The sequence below is a fragment of the Corticium candelabrum genome, chromosome 18, assembly GCF_963422355.1.
Source record: "Corticium candelabrum chromosome 18, ooCorCand1.1, whole genome shotgun sequence".
NCBI classification, from domain to species: domain Eukaryota; kingdom Metazoa; phylum Porifera; class Homoscleromorpha; order Homosclerophorida; family Plakinidae; genus Corticium; species Corticium candelabrum.
The window spans coordinates 5,800,652-5,815,919 of record NC_085102.1 but is presented as its reverse complement, the minus strand read 5'-3'; the positions used below and the strand labels follow the sequence as shown (position 1 = coordinate 5,815,919).

The 15,268-nt window shown below is 43.2% G+C and overlaps 4 protein-coding genes across 4 annotated transcripts in view; 2 read left to right on the top strand and 2 right to left on the bottom strand.

Moving 5' to 3' along the window:
• The window catches only part of LOC134193892 (uncharacterized), a 2,872-nt gene extending 258 nt beyond the window's left edge, over window positions 1-2,614 (bottom strand). The window contains exons 1-4 of the mRNA XM_062662743.1: window positions 2,354-2,614; window positions 326-1,323; window positions 187-241; window positions 1-132 (exon numbers count right to left, since the gene is read on the bottom strand). The exon at window positions 1-132 is cut by the window's left edge and continues 258 nt beyond it. Coding sequence (XP_062518727.1) covers window positions 1-132; window positions 187-241; window positions 326-1,323; window positions 2,354-2,610 — 1,442 coding nt within the window. The 5' untranslated portion in view covers window positions 2,611-2,614. The remainder of the gene's footprint in view (window positions 133-186; window positions 242-325; window positions 1,324-2,353) is intronic.
• Window positions 2,615-2,678: 64 nt separating this feature from the next.
• LOC134193767 (uncharacterized) lies at window positions 2,679-8,764 on the bottom strand. Its single transcript, XM_062662602.1, has 14 exons — window positions 8,672-8,764; window positions 8,490-8,573; window positions 8,373-8,425; window positions 8,256-8,316; window positions 8,133-8,202; window positions 7,893-7,981; window positions 6,404-6,511; window positions 6,028-6,100; window positions 4,300-4,400; window positions 4,145-4,228; window positions 4,039-4,086; window positions 3,679-3,771; window positions 3,179-3,262; window positions 2,679-2,750 (listed from the first exon to the last, which is right to left on the bottom strand). Exons 1-14 carry the CDS (start codon window positions 8,762-8,764, stop codon window positions 2,679-2,681), a joined length of 1,113 nt encoding a protein of 370 aa, XP_062518586.1.
• Window positions 8,765-9,809: 1,045 nt separating this feature from the next.
• On the top strand, window positions 9,810-11,045 carry LOC134193766 (arrestin domain-containing protein 2-like). Its single transcript, XM_062662601.1, has one exon. The coding sequence runs from the start codon at window positions 9,810-9,812 to the stop codon at window positions 11,043-11,045; it is 1,236 nt and encodes a 411-aa protein (XP_062518585.1).
• A 538-nt stretch (window positions 11,046-11,583) lies between these two features.
• LOC134194136 (arrestin domain-containing protein 2-like) lies at window positions 11,584-13,189 on the top strand. The gene is made up of 2 exons (XM_062663045.1): window positions 11,584-12,760; window positions 12,973-13,189. Exons 1-2 carry the CDS (start codon window positions 11,612-11,614, stop codon window positions 13,039-13,041), a joined length of 1,218 nt encoding a protein of 405 aa, XP_062519029.1. The 5' UTR covers window positions 11,584-11,611; the 3' UTR covers window positions 13,042-13,189.
• The last annotated feature ends 2,079 nt before the right edge of the window (window positions 13,190-15,268 follow it).

The following is a 15,268-nucleotide window of genomic DNA, read 5'->3' as shown; positions in this document are numbered from 1 at the left end:
TCTTTTGTGTTGTCGGAATGTTCGTCTGCACTTCGCTTTCTTCTTTCCTCTTCGAAGTGTTTTCTTTGCCAATTGTTTTCTACGTCGTCTTTGAGTCTGTTCCGCGATTCATTTCTTTGCCTCTTCTCGTGCCTAAAGAAACTGGAAATTATTACAAGTATACATTGCAATTAGTCTGTATATCACTTTAGATGCTCGTCACGTAGTAATCGGACACCATTTTCTTCTTCCGTTTCCGACTCTAGAGACGAAGGAAGAAATCGTGAATAAACAAGCAGTAAATGTGTGGCGCAATACATGCATAAGACCAAAGCGTCAACTTTACCTCCTCGGTTGGTCTTGATAAAGAATAGTTGTCTTTCTGGTCTTTCTCGACTCGTTCTCTTCAATTTCTTTCTGTGAACCAAAACTCTACTTTCATCTTCTGTTTCCTCTATATCGCTCTGATCTCCTTCATAATACGAATATGTTGGCTTTAGTGAATCTACGACTGACGAGTCGGCTACAGCAGATTTCTGTGAATTGCTTACATCAACCGAACGTTTCCGACTGTTTGACTCGGAAGTCTGTCTCACCACACTCGTCTCGTCCGACAATGCAGGTAACCATCCCGTCGACTGTACTATTGAAAGAGAATGAGTAATACTCTCGATTTCCTCACTCTTCTTGCCTCCTAATGCTAGCGCCATTTTGTCCGTAACTGCTCGGTCCGTTGTTGTCAAAGATTCCCTTTTTCTCACCAGAACGGACTGAATATCATCAATGTTGCCTTCAAAACTACGACGGTCTCTAGTTAGTGATCTGCGTACGACAGAATTAGGCAAGTAGCTGCCGGTCGCGCACATGAACGGTCGCTCAGTCGAGCGACCGTCTTGTTTTGCTGTCTCTCTATTCGTACGAACAGAAGCTCCGATACAAATAAGAGAATCATCCGTGTGAGGAATACGACTAAACATCGATACACGCCGTACGGGAGGGAGAATAGAAGAAACGGTTCGTCTGGAGTCCGACCCGATGGCTGTGCGCAATGCTTGTGACGTCGATGTCGACCCGCGTTCTCCGATTGATTCCTTTTCTACTTCCATCGACGGTATGAGTGGTAGCTGTACAGACATCATTCTTTCTTTAAAATTCGGGAGAGGAGGAGGACAAGAATTGCGACGGTTTGAAGCAAGAGACATGGCAGGCACGCGGCCAGGATCATACCAAAACTTCACGTCTGAGTCAAACCGAAGAGTTCTTTCTGATGAATCGTCCTTGACGTTGCTCTTCAGTAGAGGCTTCAGGTACGAAGTGGGAAGATAACGTTGAACTGGAATAGCACTAGCACAATTAACAAGCAACCGTTAGACGCGTAGCCCAGACGGACAAACAAACAAATGATTAACCGACAAACCAACATATAGACATACAAATGGAAACAAACAGACAGTTTGACTAACATGCAGACAGACAGACAGACAGACAGACAGACAGACAGACAGACAGTCTGCATTGTTCTCTTGTAAGTGTTACATGTTTGTTTGTTTTTAAAATCTAGTCCTAGTAAACTCTCGTAGTTACAGAACTTTATATAGTTACCTTGTTAGCATTGTATTGTAGATGTATGTTTGAAATAAATGTTATTTGACAGACAGACAGACAGACAGACAGACAGACAGACAGACAGACAGACAGACAGACAGACAGACAGACAGACGAACGGATGGACGGACGAACGGACGGACGGACGGACGGACAGACATACAGACAGACAGAAAAGAGAAGAGAAAAAATAAATAAGTATTCAAATCAACAGCATCCAGGGTCATGCAAAGCTGCCTTCATTCCATTGATTTTTGAACATTTTGGTTGTTGGGGAGAAAAGGCAGACAGTTATTTGAACCAGCTGGCCAAAAGATCGAGAGATGTAGAAAGTGGATCAACTGAAGCACAGTTTAGAGGACAATGGAGAAAGAAACTATCAATATGCCTTCAGAAGTCCAATTCCAATGTAATATTGAGAAAAATTAGAAGAATTGCAGAGGGAAATGAAGAATTGGACGACAATGAAAGAGACATTCAGAACATCATTCATTAGAATTTTAGTAGTATTCAATCTGTATGTCTCAGTAGATGGACATTTAGCTTAGCAGTTTTACCTATAGTGTTCTGTAAAATTTTGCTTTTTGTGTTCAATAGTGAAATAAGACAGACAAACAGACAGACAGAGAGAGACAAATCGACAAAAAAAACAAAAAAACAGTCTCATACACACACAAATAGACAAAGACAAACAGACAAACAAACAAACATACATACACAAAATGGACATACAAACAATCAGACTAGTGCATGTCTGCATGAAGCCAACCTGATATGTTTACCGCAACCGACCAACAAGTCTCCTTTCATGTTGCAGAATCCGACCGATTTTATGGGCGAGCCGAGTACGAGTTCACGAAGCAGCGTGTTCTCCTCGTCCCAAATCTTGACGCTGCCTCCCATACTGGACGTCGCAAAGACAAAATGAGTCGACGAGCACGCCAAGTCCAACACTTTACTGGCGTGATCGGAATCTGTGCCGTGTGTAAGAGTCTTGACATAACCAGACTTTGTCAATCGATACATCACTAGACAGCTAGTGACAGTTGAAGCATCAGTCGTGAGATCTTTCAATATACATGAGGCTGTGCAACTCACTTGTTCTGAATGACAGCCACAGTGTTGCGTACCAACACACAATGTCGGGGTACGCTTGACACGGATATCTAGAATAATGTATTTTTATTGATCTCTATGTAACTGTCAACAATAAGAAAATAATTGTTAATTAATTATATATTTATTTATTGATTGATTTTTTATTATTATTGATCTTTATGCAATTGTCAACTTTTTACAATACTAAAATAATTGTTAATTAATTAATTATTGATTGATTGATTGATTGATTTTATTATTGTTGATCTTTATGCAATCGCCAACTTTTTACAATAATAAAATAATTGTTAATTAATTAATTATTTATTTATTGATTTTATTATTATTGATCTTTATGCAATTGTTAACTTTTTACAATACTAACATAATTGTTAATTAATTAATTATTTATTTATTTATTTATTTTTATTGTACACAGTTGACAATTACTTAGAGATCAATAGATCAGTATTACTGTATATAAAAATGAACGTACGTTTGCAACGCAACTGAGCTGTAAAGAGAGACCCGATCGAGATGTTAGTCTCTCGTTGGTTTCTAGTCTCCACATTTTTAATTGCTATACACGTTGGGAAAATGCCAGTCAAGACCACGCGCACAGAAAACAACCGCACACTTACAAGTAAGACAAAGCAAGCAAATGAACTAACAAACAAACAAAAAACAAACAAACAGCACAAACAAAAAAACAAATAAACAAATAAACAAATAAACAAATAAACAATAAACAAACGAATAAACAGATAAACAAATAAACAAATAAACAAGCAAACAAACAAATAAATAAACTAATAAACAAACAAATAAGCAAATAAACAAACAAACAAACAAACAAATAAACAAATAAACAAATAAACAAATAAACAAATAAACAAATAAACAAATAAACAAACAAGCAAACAAATAAACAAACAAACAAATAAACAAACGTATTACACGCACATACACATGCATTCTTGCACACATATGACCAACCATATCAGTTCCAACCGACAGCATCTGTCCGTCTTCGCTGTCTTTCTCCAAACTAGAGGAAACCACCAATTTGACCACTTCTTCTTGATGAGCCTGACAACAGCAAATATGTACACACACACACACACACACACACACACACACACACACACACACACACACACACACACACACACACACACGCACGCACGCACGCACGCACACACACACACACATCATCATCATCATCATCATCACAACAGAATTGAACTCCATCAAATGCCATCACATCAACAACAATCAATAGAAAGCCAAAAGCGCACATTATGGTACCACCTCAAGTGTCTAGAACTTAGATTTTTGTTCCTCAAGCGTGCTCACCTTCACGCTGTCAAACAGCGACGTTCCTCCACCAAACAACAATGATATCTAAAATCGTAGAAAGTAAACGACTGCATGCATGCATGCAGCATTAACATAAAAACACTTTTCCCGTTTTGTGACCCGCAAACAATAACGGCGTCGTTGAATCAATTTGATTTAGAATGTCTGCTTCAACCAAGTCGTCAAGCTGATAAAAGAAAGCAGTAAGACATTGCTGCAATGTGAATTAAACGATAGAGATATCTTGCTGTTACGGACTCTGTCAAGCAGCGAGATGCACAGAGGAGTGTCGTCTTTGGTTGACGGATTCCACATCTGTAGTGTTGTGCTTGGGTTTGTCTTACAATCCAGTACCAGAACTATGAGACAGACACACTGTATGATGTAGATCAAATGTAGTAAGATCAATTCAGTCATATGACGTCTGTCTGCCTGTCTGTCTGCCTGCTCATCTGTTTGTTTGGATGGACAAGACAAGCTAGAGATGGACAAAGCCATTCATAGTTCTATTCATTAATTAAAACGAAGAACAGTAGGAGAGTAGAACTTTTAGTACTGCAGCAAGTGATGTAAGTAGTGACGTTTGATGACAATAAAACAAATCTGTCTGTCTGTCCGTCCGTCCGTCCGTCCGTCTGTCTGTCTGTCTTTCTGTCAAAAAATATATTTTCATAAATCGGAACTATTATAGGAGTGTCTATCTATCTGTCTGTCTGTCTGTCTGTCGGTCTGTCCCAATACATATATTTTTCCTTTAAATCAAACGTTTACATCATGAGCAACCTAACACAACATCTGTCTGTCTGTCTGTCTGGTCGTCTGTTCATGCGTTCATCTTCACTTCTTATCATGTCACTAATTAGCCTCGTCCCCAGACTCTCTCGCGCTAGTCTTGTCCGGTGCCCGTATGACAATTCCAGGCTCGAGAGAGTCTGGGATCATTCCGCCTACTTCCTGCCATATCTCCTTTCTAAATGCTCACTAAGTGTCACCCCCAACGTCATCAACTGTCACCCCGAACGTCATCAAGTGTCCCGTAACTTCAAAATCAGATTAGCGTTAGTCTAATCCAATAAACGTATCACAGTGGATGCTATGACCATTGTTTGGTGTTTGCGGCATATCCAGCACTTGCAGACAACTGAAGCATGTTGAAAGGTAAGACTATGGAGTGTTGGTGACGGGTGTCGTGTAGGCTTGTAGTCTGAGATCTACAAGTGGCGGAGTGATGACCTTCTACGTAGTTCACACGCGGCCATTAGCATTTGCGCGCAGACTAGACTCTGTAGCAAAAAGCGCGCAATGGCAAGGGAAGGGGTTGATCTTGACATGAAACTACCGTCTACCCTTCGAGAAGTCTTCAAGTATGAAAACAAATACATCTTTTCGCGAAAGAATAGCCCTGGAAGCTTCAAGTTGACCCTCCAGACCGTAGTTTCATGTCAAGATCAACCCCTTCCCTTGCCATTGCGCGCTTTTTGCTACAGAGTCTAGTCTGCGCGCAAATGCTAATGGCCGCGTGTGAACTAGCTAGAAAGTCATCACTCCGCCAATTGTAAATCTCAGACTACAAGCCTACACGACACCCGTCACCAACACTCCATAGACTTACCTTTTCAACATGCTTCAGTTGTCTGCAAGTGCTGGATATGCCGCAAACACCAAACAATGGTCATAGCATCCACTGTGATACGTTTATTGGATTAGACTAACGCTAATCTGATTTTGAAGTTACGGGACACTTGATGACGTTTGGGGTGACAGTCGATGACGTTGGGGGTGACACTTAGTGAGCATTTAGAAAGGAGATATGGCAGGAAGTAGGCGGGATGATCCCAGACTCTCTCGCGCCTGGAATTGTCATACGGGCACCGGACAAGACTAGCGCGAGAGAGTCTGGGGACGAGGCTATCACCAATGATCGCGTGCTGCACATGATTTCTTGTAGCATCACTTTGTCTAAAAACTTATGACTATAATTCTCACCCTGATGTGTTGCAAGTAAAGCAAACATCCGGTCTTCCCTTCGTGCGTACACAACATCAACTAGACCTTGACACTATAACAGAGCCAAACAAATAAAAAATAACAACACGTACACGTGCATGCACATCCTGCAAAGACTCCACCTGTGTGTTGATGACCGGATAAGCTGTAGTGAGTACAGACCCATTGCTTGGAGAGACGAGACGGATACTTTCGTCTTCTGCTCTTACTAACAGTCGAGGTGGTGAAGTGGTCGAGGCGGGTACGCGGCGAATTTTGACGACTGGAGAGTGAATGGAAGCAAAGAAACTTTCTAGCTGTTAATAAGCAAACAAGTTAGAGCTATGCGTGTGTAGGCAGGCAGGCGTGCACATACCAAGGTTAGATGGCAAACGTAGATGTAGTCTTTCGTTTTGCAGAAAAGGCGGTTGGTTCCTACTAAATGTAGTTCTTCAATTTGAACTCCAAAGTCGTAGCGATTACGCTACAAATACCAGCATAAAAATGTGTGCGTGTGTGCGTGCATGTGTGTGTACACATACATGTACATCGGTTGTCTGTCCGTCTGTCTGTCTGTCTGTCAGTCAATACATATATTTTCAAACATTGAACTATTATACACCATCTAAGCAAAGCAACTAAATACTACCCAAGCCAATAGGGCTTGGTTCTGTCTGTCTGTCTGTCTGTCTGTCTGTCATATACATATATTTTTCAAATCCAAAGAAATTTCCATCAAGAGCCTAAAAGCTAGTCTCTAAGTAAAGTTCCTCTAAATCAACAACAAACACTTAAGGCTACATCAGATGACCCCATAGGGGATCAGAATACAGTTAACCACTTAGTTTAAAACAAATTGATATTCGTCAAGGACACTGCAAGATTTTTGTCCAACTGAAATTACTGCCATCTTTCTAGAGATCACATTTGCATTGCATTGCTGCAGCTTGATCGAAAATCGTCGTCTCCAGTGTGTCTTGAACTCAGCAATGTTAGATCGTCTATTGTCATCCCTCCACAAAGCAGAGAGGACCCTCAAGTACTCAGACGCTGTCTCCCCCAACGGCCAAAATGTTCGAATACAAGAGGCACGACAGTTGGCGAGTATCCACCGGGTAGTCGTTCCTGGGCGTACTTGTTTTCCTTGATTTGCTCCCTTCTCATTGCCGCGCTTCCCCCAGTTGTAGCTGCACGAGGTAAGATGTCTGATGCCCATGGGTGAGCTAGTGCCACGTCTAACTCAACGTTAGATCCTGTCTCCGAGTCATCAACTAGGATGTCAGGCCGATTGTTCAAATGTGTAGCGGTCCCTAGGCTCACACTTGTGGGGCAGATGAACTGAACTCAGGCACTCAGACCATACTGACATCATCGAATCATGAGTCCACACAGGGCCGCCACAGTTCTTGCATGTTAGGAGGTGGAATCCATCTGCGTCAGAGCCCTTTATATCTAACGTTCGACCACAATGGCACTTGTTGACCCACTCAGGAAAGGAGACAGGAATCCCTAACCTCATTGAAGCTGCAGAAATAAAATTATTGGGTGATAGCGTAAACTTCTTTGAGGAAGGTACAGCACTGAGCCAAGCTCCAGCTCCCTTTCCCTGCAGAGACAGCAGACGTGCAGCGTCTTTTTGAGATGAACTGTCAATCTGTCTGTCTGTCTGTCTGTCTGTCTGTCTGTCTGTCTGTCTGTCTGTCTGTTGTTACATTTTCCCTTCCATCTGTCCTTTTCTCTCATCCTTCAGTTTCTGTTTTTAAGGCTTTTTCTCTTTTAGACTGCCAGCATGTAAATCAATAATTGATCAGCTCATAGTCTATCTCTCATCACACACTAACAAAGCAGTCCGTTTGTACTCTAACCTCTTCCATTGTATCCAGTTTCCACATACAGATAGAGCCGTCCAGAGACGATGTAATAATAACTGACTCCACGGGATGCGCCAAGAGACCTACAAACGGTTCTAACCTCACACACACACACACACACACACACACACACACACACACACACACACACACACACACACACACACACACACACACGCACACACACACACCAGTACCCATTTTGCTGACAAACCGCATGCAAGACTGTCGCACCTGTCACAGTGCTCGTATGACCATGTAAAGTGTGTATCAAGTTAAACGTGCCAGTACTTCCGGACCAAACCTACAAAAAACAACCTGAGACTCAAGCTGAAGACCCACAATGCATAACAATACGTTGATCGATCCATCCCCGGAAGCGGTAAAAAGATATCCGAGACGGTTGGAAACAGCAGAGCTGCCAAACATGCATAACAAAATTAAGAGAAAAGTAATAAAACCAGAACAAGTTACCAAGTCAACGAGCTGCTGTGTTTGTTGGGTAGCACGTGTTCTTCATTTCCATTCTGTGTAGTAATACAATCACGTTACAATTACATCTTTAAATGTAGTCTGTACGACTGTCTGTACTCTAAGACTGATGATGTGTACGCCATCCTGATGTGTCGCCAGCAGCCTCTGGTACTGCTCGTCAACCAGCAGTTGTATGATCCACTAGGCAAAGAAAAACGGAAATTGTTACAAGTGACAATGAGGACCGAGCAGTGCAGGATGCATCGGTCGTGGGACGACAGCATGCGAGTGTCTTTCACCTGGTTACTCTTCACAGAATGTTTTAACTGCCTCCTGGTAGTGAGAGGGTCTCTTGTCTGAAAGAGACACACGCCAGCAGCACGAGCACACATTAGAAGTTAGAAATGTGTTGTCGCAAACAGTAAACACAAAGACATCAACAGAAAAAACGATTTTAGACAGTTAGGTAAACATCAAATCCTATTTAAATGGTTTAGCAAAGCAGACGAATGACGTACAGTGACTAGAGTTACTGGTAGGAGTGAGTACTACGTATACTAGATCTGTCAATACACAACCATGGCATCTATGACAAATGGGTCACTGTGAAAAACAGTTACGCAGGTTTACTTGTCATTATCCGTTCCTACACAATATTCTACGTAAGAGGTTATATAATTTACTAATTTAGTAATTTAAGATTTAATTAATTAATTAGAAAGAGGTAGGTTAGCAAACTCAATCGCTTTAGCTTAGCTGCGTAGTGGCAAAAATTACATACGGCCGCTAGTATCACGTGGCTAGCTAGTAGACTGACACATGATCTAAATTTTAGAATGTTTAGGTTAATAGTTTATTGGGATGATGACGACGTGCGCAAAGCTAGAAAAATGCGCCAAAGCAGTCGCTCTCGTGCAAATAATTGGAGATCTCGTGCGATCTCGTGTGACGCGACGAGCTTCTTGGAACTGGTGGCGACATCTCGACTGACTCGCACGCGATGCAAAAGAACAACAAAAATACAAACATCTAGCAAATCCTTCGGTAAATAGCCTTACCGTACAAATTTGCAAGAATTTTATTTACCCGTTCCGGCCCCAGACGCATCGTGGATTGCAGCCCCGGATGCGCTTCCATCACCACTACCTGTCTACGTCTGGTCTGTACCGCCTTTCTGGGCGGGAGTAAGTATGTAATTAAATTCTTCAGCGCGTGTCATACTAATGTTATTAGCTAGAAACTGAGCTTTCGATTGGACTGTGACGTTGTTCTAGCCTCTGTACTTGTCGATATTGCGATGTTAGGTGAGGGAAGAGCATCCTGGGCTGCAATCTACATTGCGTCTGGGCGAGGCTAGTTCCGGCCGGAGAAGTGGGGCGGATTACAGACCATCCGGGCATTTGTTAGTCACTGATCGTTGCGTTTGCGTTCTAGAAAATGATTCGCGCGTCTGTGCAGTTCGCTAACAGTCAGGGAGTCTACTATCCAGGTCAGACGATGGTTGGAAAAGTTATTCTGCAACTGGACAAATCAATTCGGTCGAGGAAGGTTTCCTTGACATTCGTGGGATTTGCCCGTGCAGTGATAGTAGAACGAAAAATTCCGATGCGGGAAAAAGAATACTATCTCGACCACAATATGACGTTGTGGAGTGCTCCACCGGGTCAAGACACTCTACCATCCGGTACTCATCAGTATCCTTTTTCGTTCCTGTTGCCTGAACATCTGCCAGCATCGTTTGAATTTGGCAAACGCACCCAGAACAAGCGTGCCCCTTGTTCCATTCTGTATTGGGTAGCTGTGAGAGTGGACAGACCGCTGCGTTTCGATTTCAAGGGCAAAGCTCCTTTCACTATCTTGGAATGTATTGACATTAACCATCCCTCTCTCCTCCGCTCGATGAGAAGCGAAAATGAAAAGCAGTCGTGGTGCTGTTGCTGCGCGTCTGGCGGGATAACTCTCTCGGGTAGTGTCGATCGGATGGGTTACTGCCCTGATGAGAGGATCAAGATATCAGCAGTAGCTGAGAATCACAGTGCTAGACAGCTAAACGGCCTGAGAGTCCGACTCATGTGCGTTATTTCTCTTTTTCCAAACACCAGAAAAGTTAGACGCAAACTATTCATATCTAGAGAGAAAACAACGGGGAGGGTTATACCTCCAGGAGAACGCGAGGAGTGGCACACTACAACAATCAAGGTTCCTCGTCTGCTTCCTACTATAAACACTTGCAGCAAAGTGTTGGCTCGTGATTACTACGTTGAAGTAGCAGTCATCATTCCTGGAGGAACTAACCTGCGTACATATTTTCCAATAATTATTGGTTCTGTTCCAATGCTCCCATCATCCCAAATCAGCGGTTATCTTGCCATCGATAGCCATGGCAGCAACCCACCTCTACTGGCTGTTCCTCGATCTGCGTATGTCACCCCAGTCACGTCACCACCACAGTCTACTACCGCTTCTGACCAGGGCACAAATTATGGTTCCATCTCGTCGGATGCTCCTCCTGCTGATCAAGTCACAATTGATGATCTCATCACGTCAAGTCGTCCTGCTATCAACTCGTGCAACGGAGATCAAGAAAGAGTCGTTTCTGTTTCTCCTCCTTCAGATCAGCCACCTTACGACGACGCAAGAGAAGACCAACCTCTACTGACTACCAGTAATTAGCTGAAAAGTGTGATTGATTCACTAATACGTAGACTGTTAGTTAACTTAGCCATTTTGAGTGCACTTTTCGCTGCAGTTTCCATGCTGCTGATGCGTTTGTTTCTCCATAGTGTTTGCTTGACACTAGCTGCTAAGCGTGTAGGCATGCATGCTGCCTAGGGTGCATGGGTATTTGAGCATGTGTGCGTGATATTAGCACTACAAAAGCAACTAGACGACTTGATAGCCAAGTTGGCAATAATGTGTGGTGCAAGAAAGATAGTGAGTAAAATAGCTCTGTATTTCGTTGTGCAACATAAAACGAAACAGATACGTTAACTAATAGAAATATCCGCTAGACTATACTACAGTATCTGGTTTTGCAGTATCTCTTGAACAGTTTTCAAGAGATTATACTATATAGTAGTAGCTAACGCAAATTGCGACTGTTTGCTCTGGGTATTCCCCTTGGGTATTCCCCTTGGGTATTCCCCTTCAAAATTCCCTCTTATCCGGGACATTTGCTATTTTTTTGGCCTAATTTTCTGAAACTGCTCGTATAGCGTTACGTTTTCGTCTCTACTAAAATGATTCGTGTCATTGTACGCTTTACTAACGGTCAGCGAATCTACAATCCAGGCCAGACGGTGACTGGACAAGTTAGTCTAGTACTGGCCAGATCAATTCGGGCACGTAGCGTCTCCTTGACATTCAGCGGATTGGCGTTTGCAATGGTCGATTTCAACAGCAAGAAAGAACTCTGTCTCAACCACAATACGACGCTGTGGACTGCTCCACCAGGTCAAGTCACTCTGCCAGTCGGTAGCCATCACTACAACTTCTCGTTCCAGTTGCCTGACCGTTTGCCAGCATCGTTCGAGTTTGGCAGTCCATCTCGTTCTTTCATCCGCTACTGCTTGGTTGTCAAAGTGCATCGACCGAGGCGTTTCGCTTTCAAGCATCAAGCAGCGTTCGTCATCTTGGAACGCATTAATATTAACGATGCTGCTCTCCTCTGCTCGATGAGAAGCGAGAATGAAAAACAGCGAGGCTGCTATTGCTGCACGTCTGGCCCACTCGCTCTCTCTGCTACTGTTGATCGGATGGGTTACTGTCCTGGTGAGACGATCATTGTGTCTGCAGTAGCTGAGAATCACAGTGATAGACAGTTGAGTGGTATGCGAATTCGTCTTATCTGCCTTATTTCTCTTCTTCCGAATAGCAGATGCGTTAAACGGTATGAGATCACATTGAGGCAAATAATAACAGGAAGAGTTATTCCTCCAGGAGAACGACATCCGTGGCCCAATGTAACAATGGATGTGCCTCCTTTACCCGAGACTGTGAACACTTGCAGCGTGTTGGCTCGTGATTACTATGTGGAAGTAGCAATTCTCGTTCCTAAAGGACGTAACCTCCGTACATATTTTCCAATAATTATTGGTTCTGTGCCATTGCACCCTTCATCACGAATCACTGGATATGTTGCCATTGATAGCCGAGGTGGCCAACGACCTCGACAGCCTGTTCCTCAGTCTGCGTATATGTCAACACAAGTCACAGCGCCTAGACAGATCACGCCGCCGATTCATCCTACTCTTGAAGTCAGACATAATGAGTCCCCCACACCAAGACATCCTCGTCCCCCTCTACCCAGACCCTATATTCCTCCTCCTGACCCGCCACGTGATGACGACAACAGAGAAAATGTACCTCTTCTAACTCTAACTACGGAGGTGTGATCTACTTAAAATATAATAATAATATATTAATAATATAATAGACTTTAGACTTTACAAACCAGACTGATCTGGTTGAGCACGACACATAATATAATATATTAATAATATAAATGATTATTAACACTAATAAGTTAAACAATAGAATAAAATAAATAATACCAATAATAACAGTTGCAATAATAATATTTTAATCTTGCCTATTACAGGTACACCACTCCTACGGTACCACACTGAGAGATATAGTACAGAGGGAGAGAAATACGAAACACGTCTAAGACAATTACACACACACACCATAGTGGACTGCTAGTTGGCTTAGCATTTGGCGCTGATATCTAAAGATTTGAAAGCTTACAAGTGACTGTGTTTGCAATGTTTGCTGCATCTTTTATATTAATAATGTGTATGTTTCTTGACAGTGTCTGCTCGACTAGACGCGCACGCTACCTTCTGCTTGTTTATTGTGCATGTGAAGGAAGCTTTACAAATGGCAAAAACAATTTGATATTAAAACAGATTTGCAATAATGGTCCGTGACCCTTCCGGCCATTTCAATTTTTAATTTTTTGTCAAAGGTTTTAATTATTTTGTTGAAAAAATTTAACTCGGCAAGCAAATTTTTATTCTTCATTTTTGATTTTCATTTTTCATTTTTCATTTTTTGTTGTTCTATTTTCAAGTTTCTATCTTTGATTATATTTGGTTGAGTTGAATGTCACAAGAATTGAACGCAGCAAGAACGAAAAATGAAACGGCCTTGTGCGAATTACGCAGCAGGGAGTCTGGTGGAACGCGTGCCCTAGTCATAACTCAACGCAGTAGGGAGTTGTTTTTCATTCCAACGCGTGCTGCTGATTGGAAGGGGCGGAGTGAATCTTTGACGACTTCCGCCCTATGACGATCTCTTGCAATCTCCGCTCTAACGAGAAGGGAATCTCCCACTTCCCCCAAAAAAATCAATCTCGGGTGCGATCAGCCATTGCTGATGAGCACAGTACATATGCATGGTATATGAATTTATCTATTACCACATCTAGCAACAATCTAGCTAAATCTAAAACTCAACAAAATTTAGTAACTATGCTAGAGTCGTTCAAACTCAACCAGGCTTAATTAATTAACTACCATGCATTTTATGCAGTACACACCGCAACTAGAAACAAAGATGCGCGGTTTGCTGTTCTACACGCGCGCGCCTACGTACAATTCGATTCAATCAATTCGCTCAATCGATCACCTCGGGAGAATCTTGAGCTTCTGTTCTTGCGGATGGCTCTCTTGTCACTGCAGATCTAGACCTGCGTAACTAGGCCGGACGACTGGCCGAGTACCTCGGGTAGCTCGGACTCGGTCGACTCTGCGCCGTCACCGTCGCCGTGAACGAGTCTACTACCCACTAGATCACTTACTTGCTTGCCCGGCTCTGTCGATTCGTCCAGCTACGGAGAGCTAGGGAGAGTGGACCGTCATCCCATGTTGTATTGCAGAGTCTGGATCGACTGCACAATCGTTTGGAGAACGTAGAGGACAAAATGGATCGTTTGATCGATGCACAAGAGCGACCAAGACGACGTTCTCAGCGGTCGAGAAGACTGGCAGAAACGACAGCGAAGGTTCTTCGGTGCCAAATATGCCACCTCTTTACAAGACCTCCGGCAAACATCACAACCTGCTGTCGGCAGTGGCTGGGGTGTCAGCGGTGCGTAGAGCGGTGGCAAGTCACAAGTGGCCGACGTTGCCCTCTCTGCAATACAACATGGGATGACGGTCCACTCTGCGTAACTCTCCGTAGCTGGACGAATTGACAGAGCCGGGCAAGCAAGTAAGTGATCTAGTGGGTAGTAGCCTCGTTCACGGCGACGGTGACGGCGCAGAGTCGACCGAGTCCGAGCTACCCGAGGTACTCGGCCAGTCGTCCGGCCTAGTTACGCAGGTCTAGATCTGCAGTGACAAGAGAGCCATCCGCAAGAACAGAAGCTCAAGATTCTCCCGAGGTGATCGATTGAGCGAATTGATTGAATCGAATTGTACGTAGGCGCGCGCGTGTAGAACAGCAAACCGCGCATCTTTGTTTCTAGTTGCGGTGTGTACTGCATAAAATGCATGGTAGTTAATTAATTAAGCCTAGTCGAGTTTGAACGACTCTAGCATAGTTACTAAATTTTGTTGAGTTTTAGATTTAGCTAGATTGTTGCTAGATGTGGTAATAGATAAATTCATATACCATGCATATGTACTGTGCTCGTCAGCAATGGCTGATCGCACCCGAGATTGATTTTTTTGGGGGAAGTGGGAGACTCCCTTCTCGTTAGAGCGAAGATTGCAAGAGATCGTCATAGGGCGGAGGTCGTCAAAGATTCACTCCGCCCCTTCCAATCAGCAGCACGCGTTGGAATGAAAAACAACTCCCTACTGCGTTGAGTTATGACTACTGTCTGTTCCCCATAAGTGTGAACTTTGAAAATCATCAATATCTCTGCTGTTTTTTGAACTTTCGCGATG

Excerpts from the sequence above, each read along its gene's own strand:
- LOC134193767 (XM_062662602.1), bottom strand. The coding sequence starts at position 8,764 with ATGTGTGCTCGTGCTGCTGGCGTGTGTCTCTTTCAGACAAGAGACCCT. Across the intron at positions 8,574-8,671 it reads ATTCTGTGAAGAGTAACCAG|TGGATCATACAACTGCTGGT; the intron begins GTGAAAGACACT and ends TTCTTTGCCTAG. Across the intron at positions 6,101-6,403 it reads ACGTTTGCCATCTAACCTTG|TGTCAAGGTCTAGTTGATGT; the intron begins GTATGTGCACGC and ends GCTCTGTTATAG.
- LOC134193766 (XM_062662601.1), top strand. The coding sequence starts at position 9,810 with ATGATTCGCGCGTCTGTGCAGTTCGCTAACAGTCAGGGAGTCTACTAT.
- LOC134194136 (XM_062663045.1), top strand. The coding sequence starts at position 11,612 with ATGATTCGTGTCATTGTACGCTTTACTAACGGTCAGCGAATCTACAAT. Across the intron at positions 12,761-12,972 it reads TTCTAACTCTAACTACGGAG|GTACACCACTCCTACGGTAC; the intron begins GTGTGATCTACT and ends TGCCTATTACAG.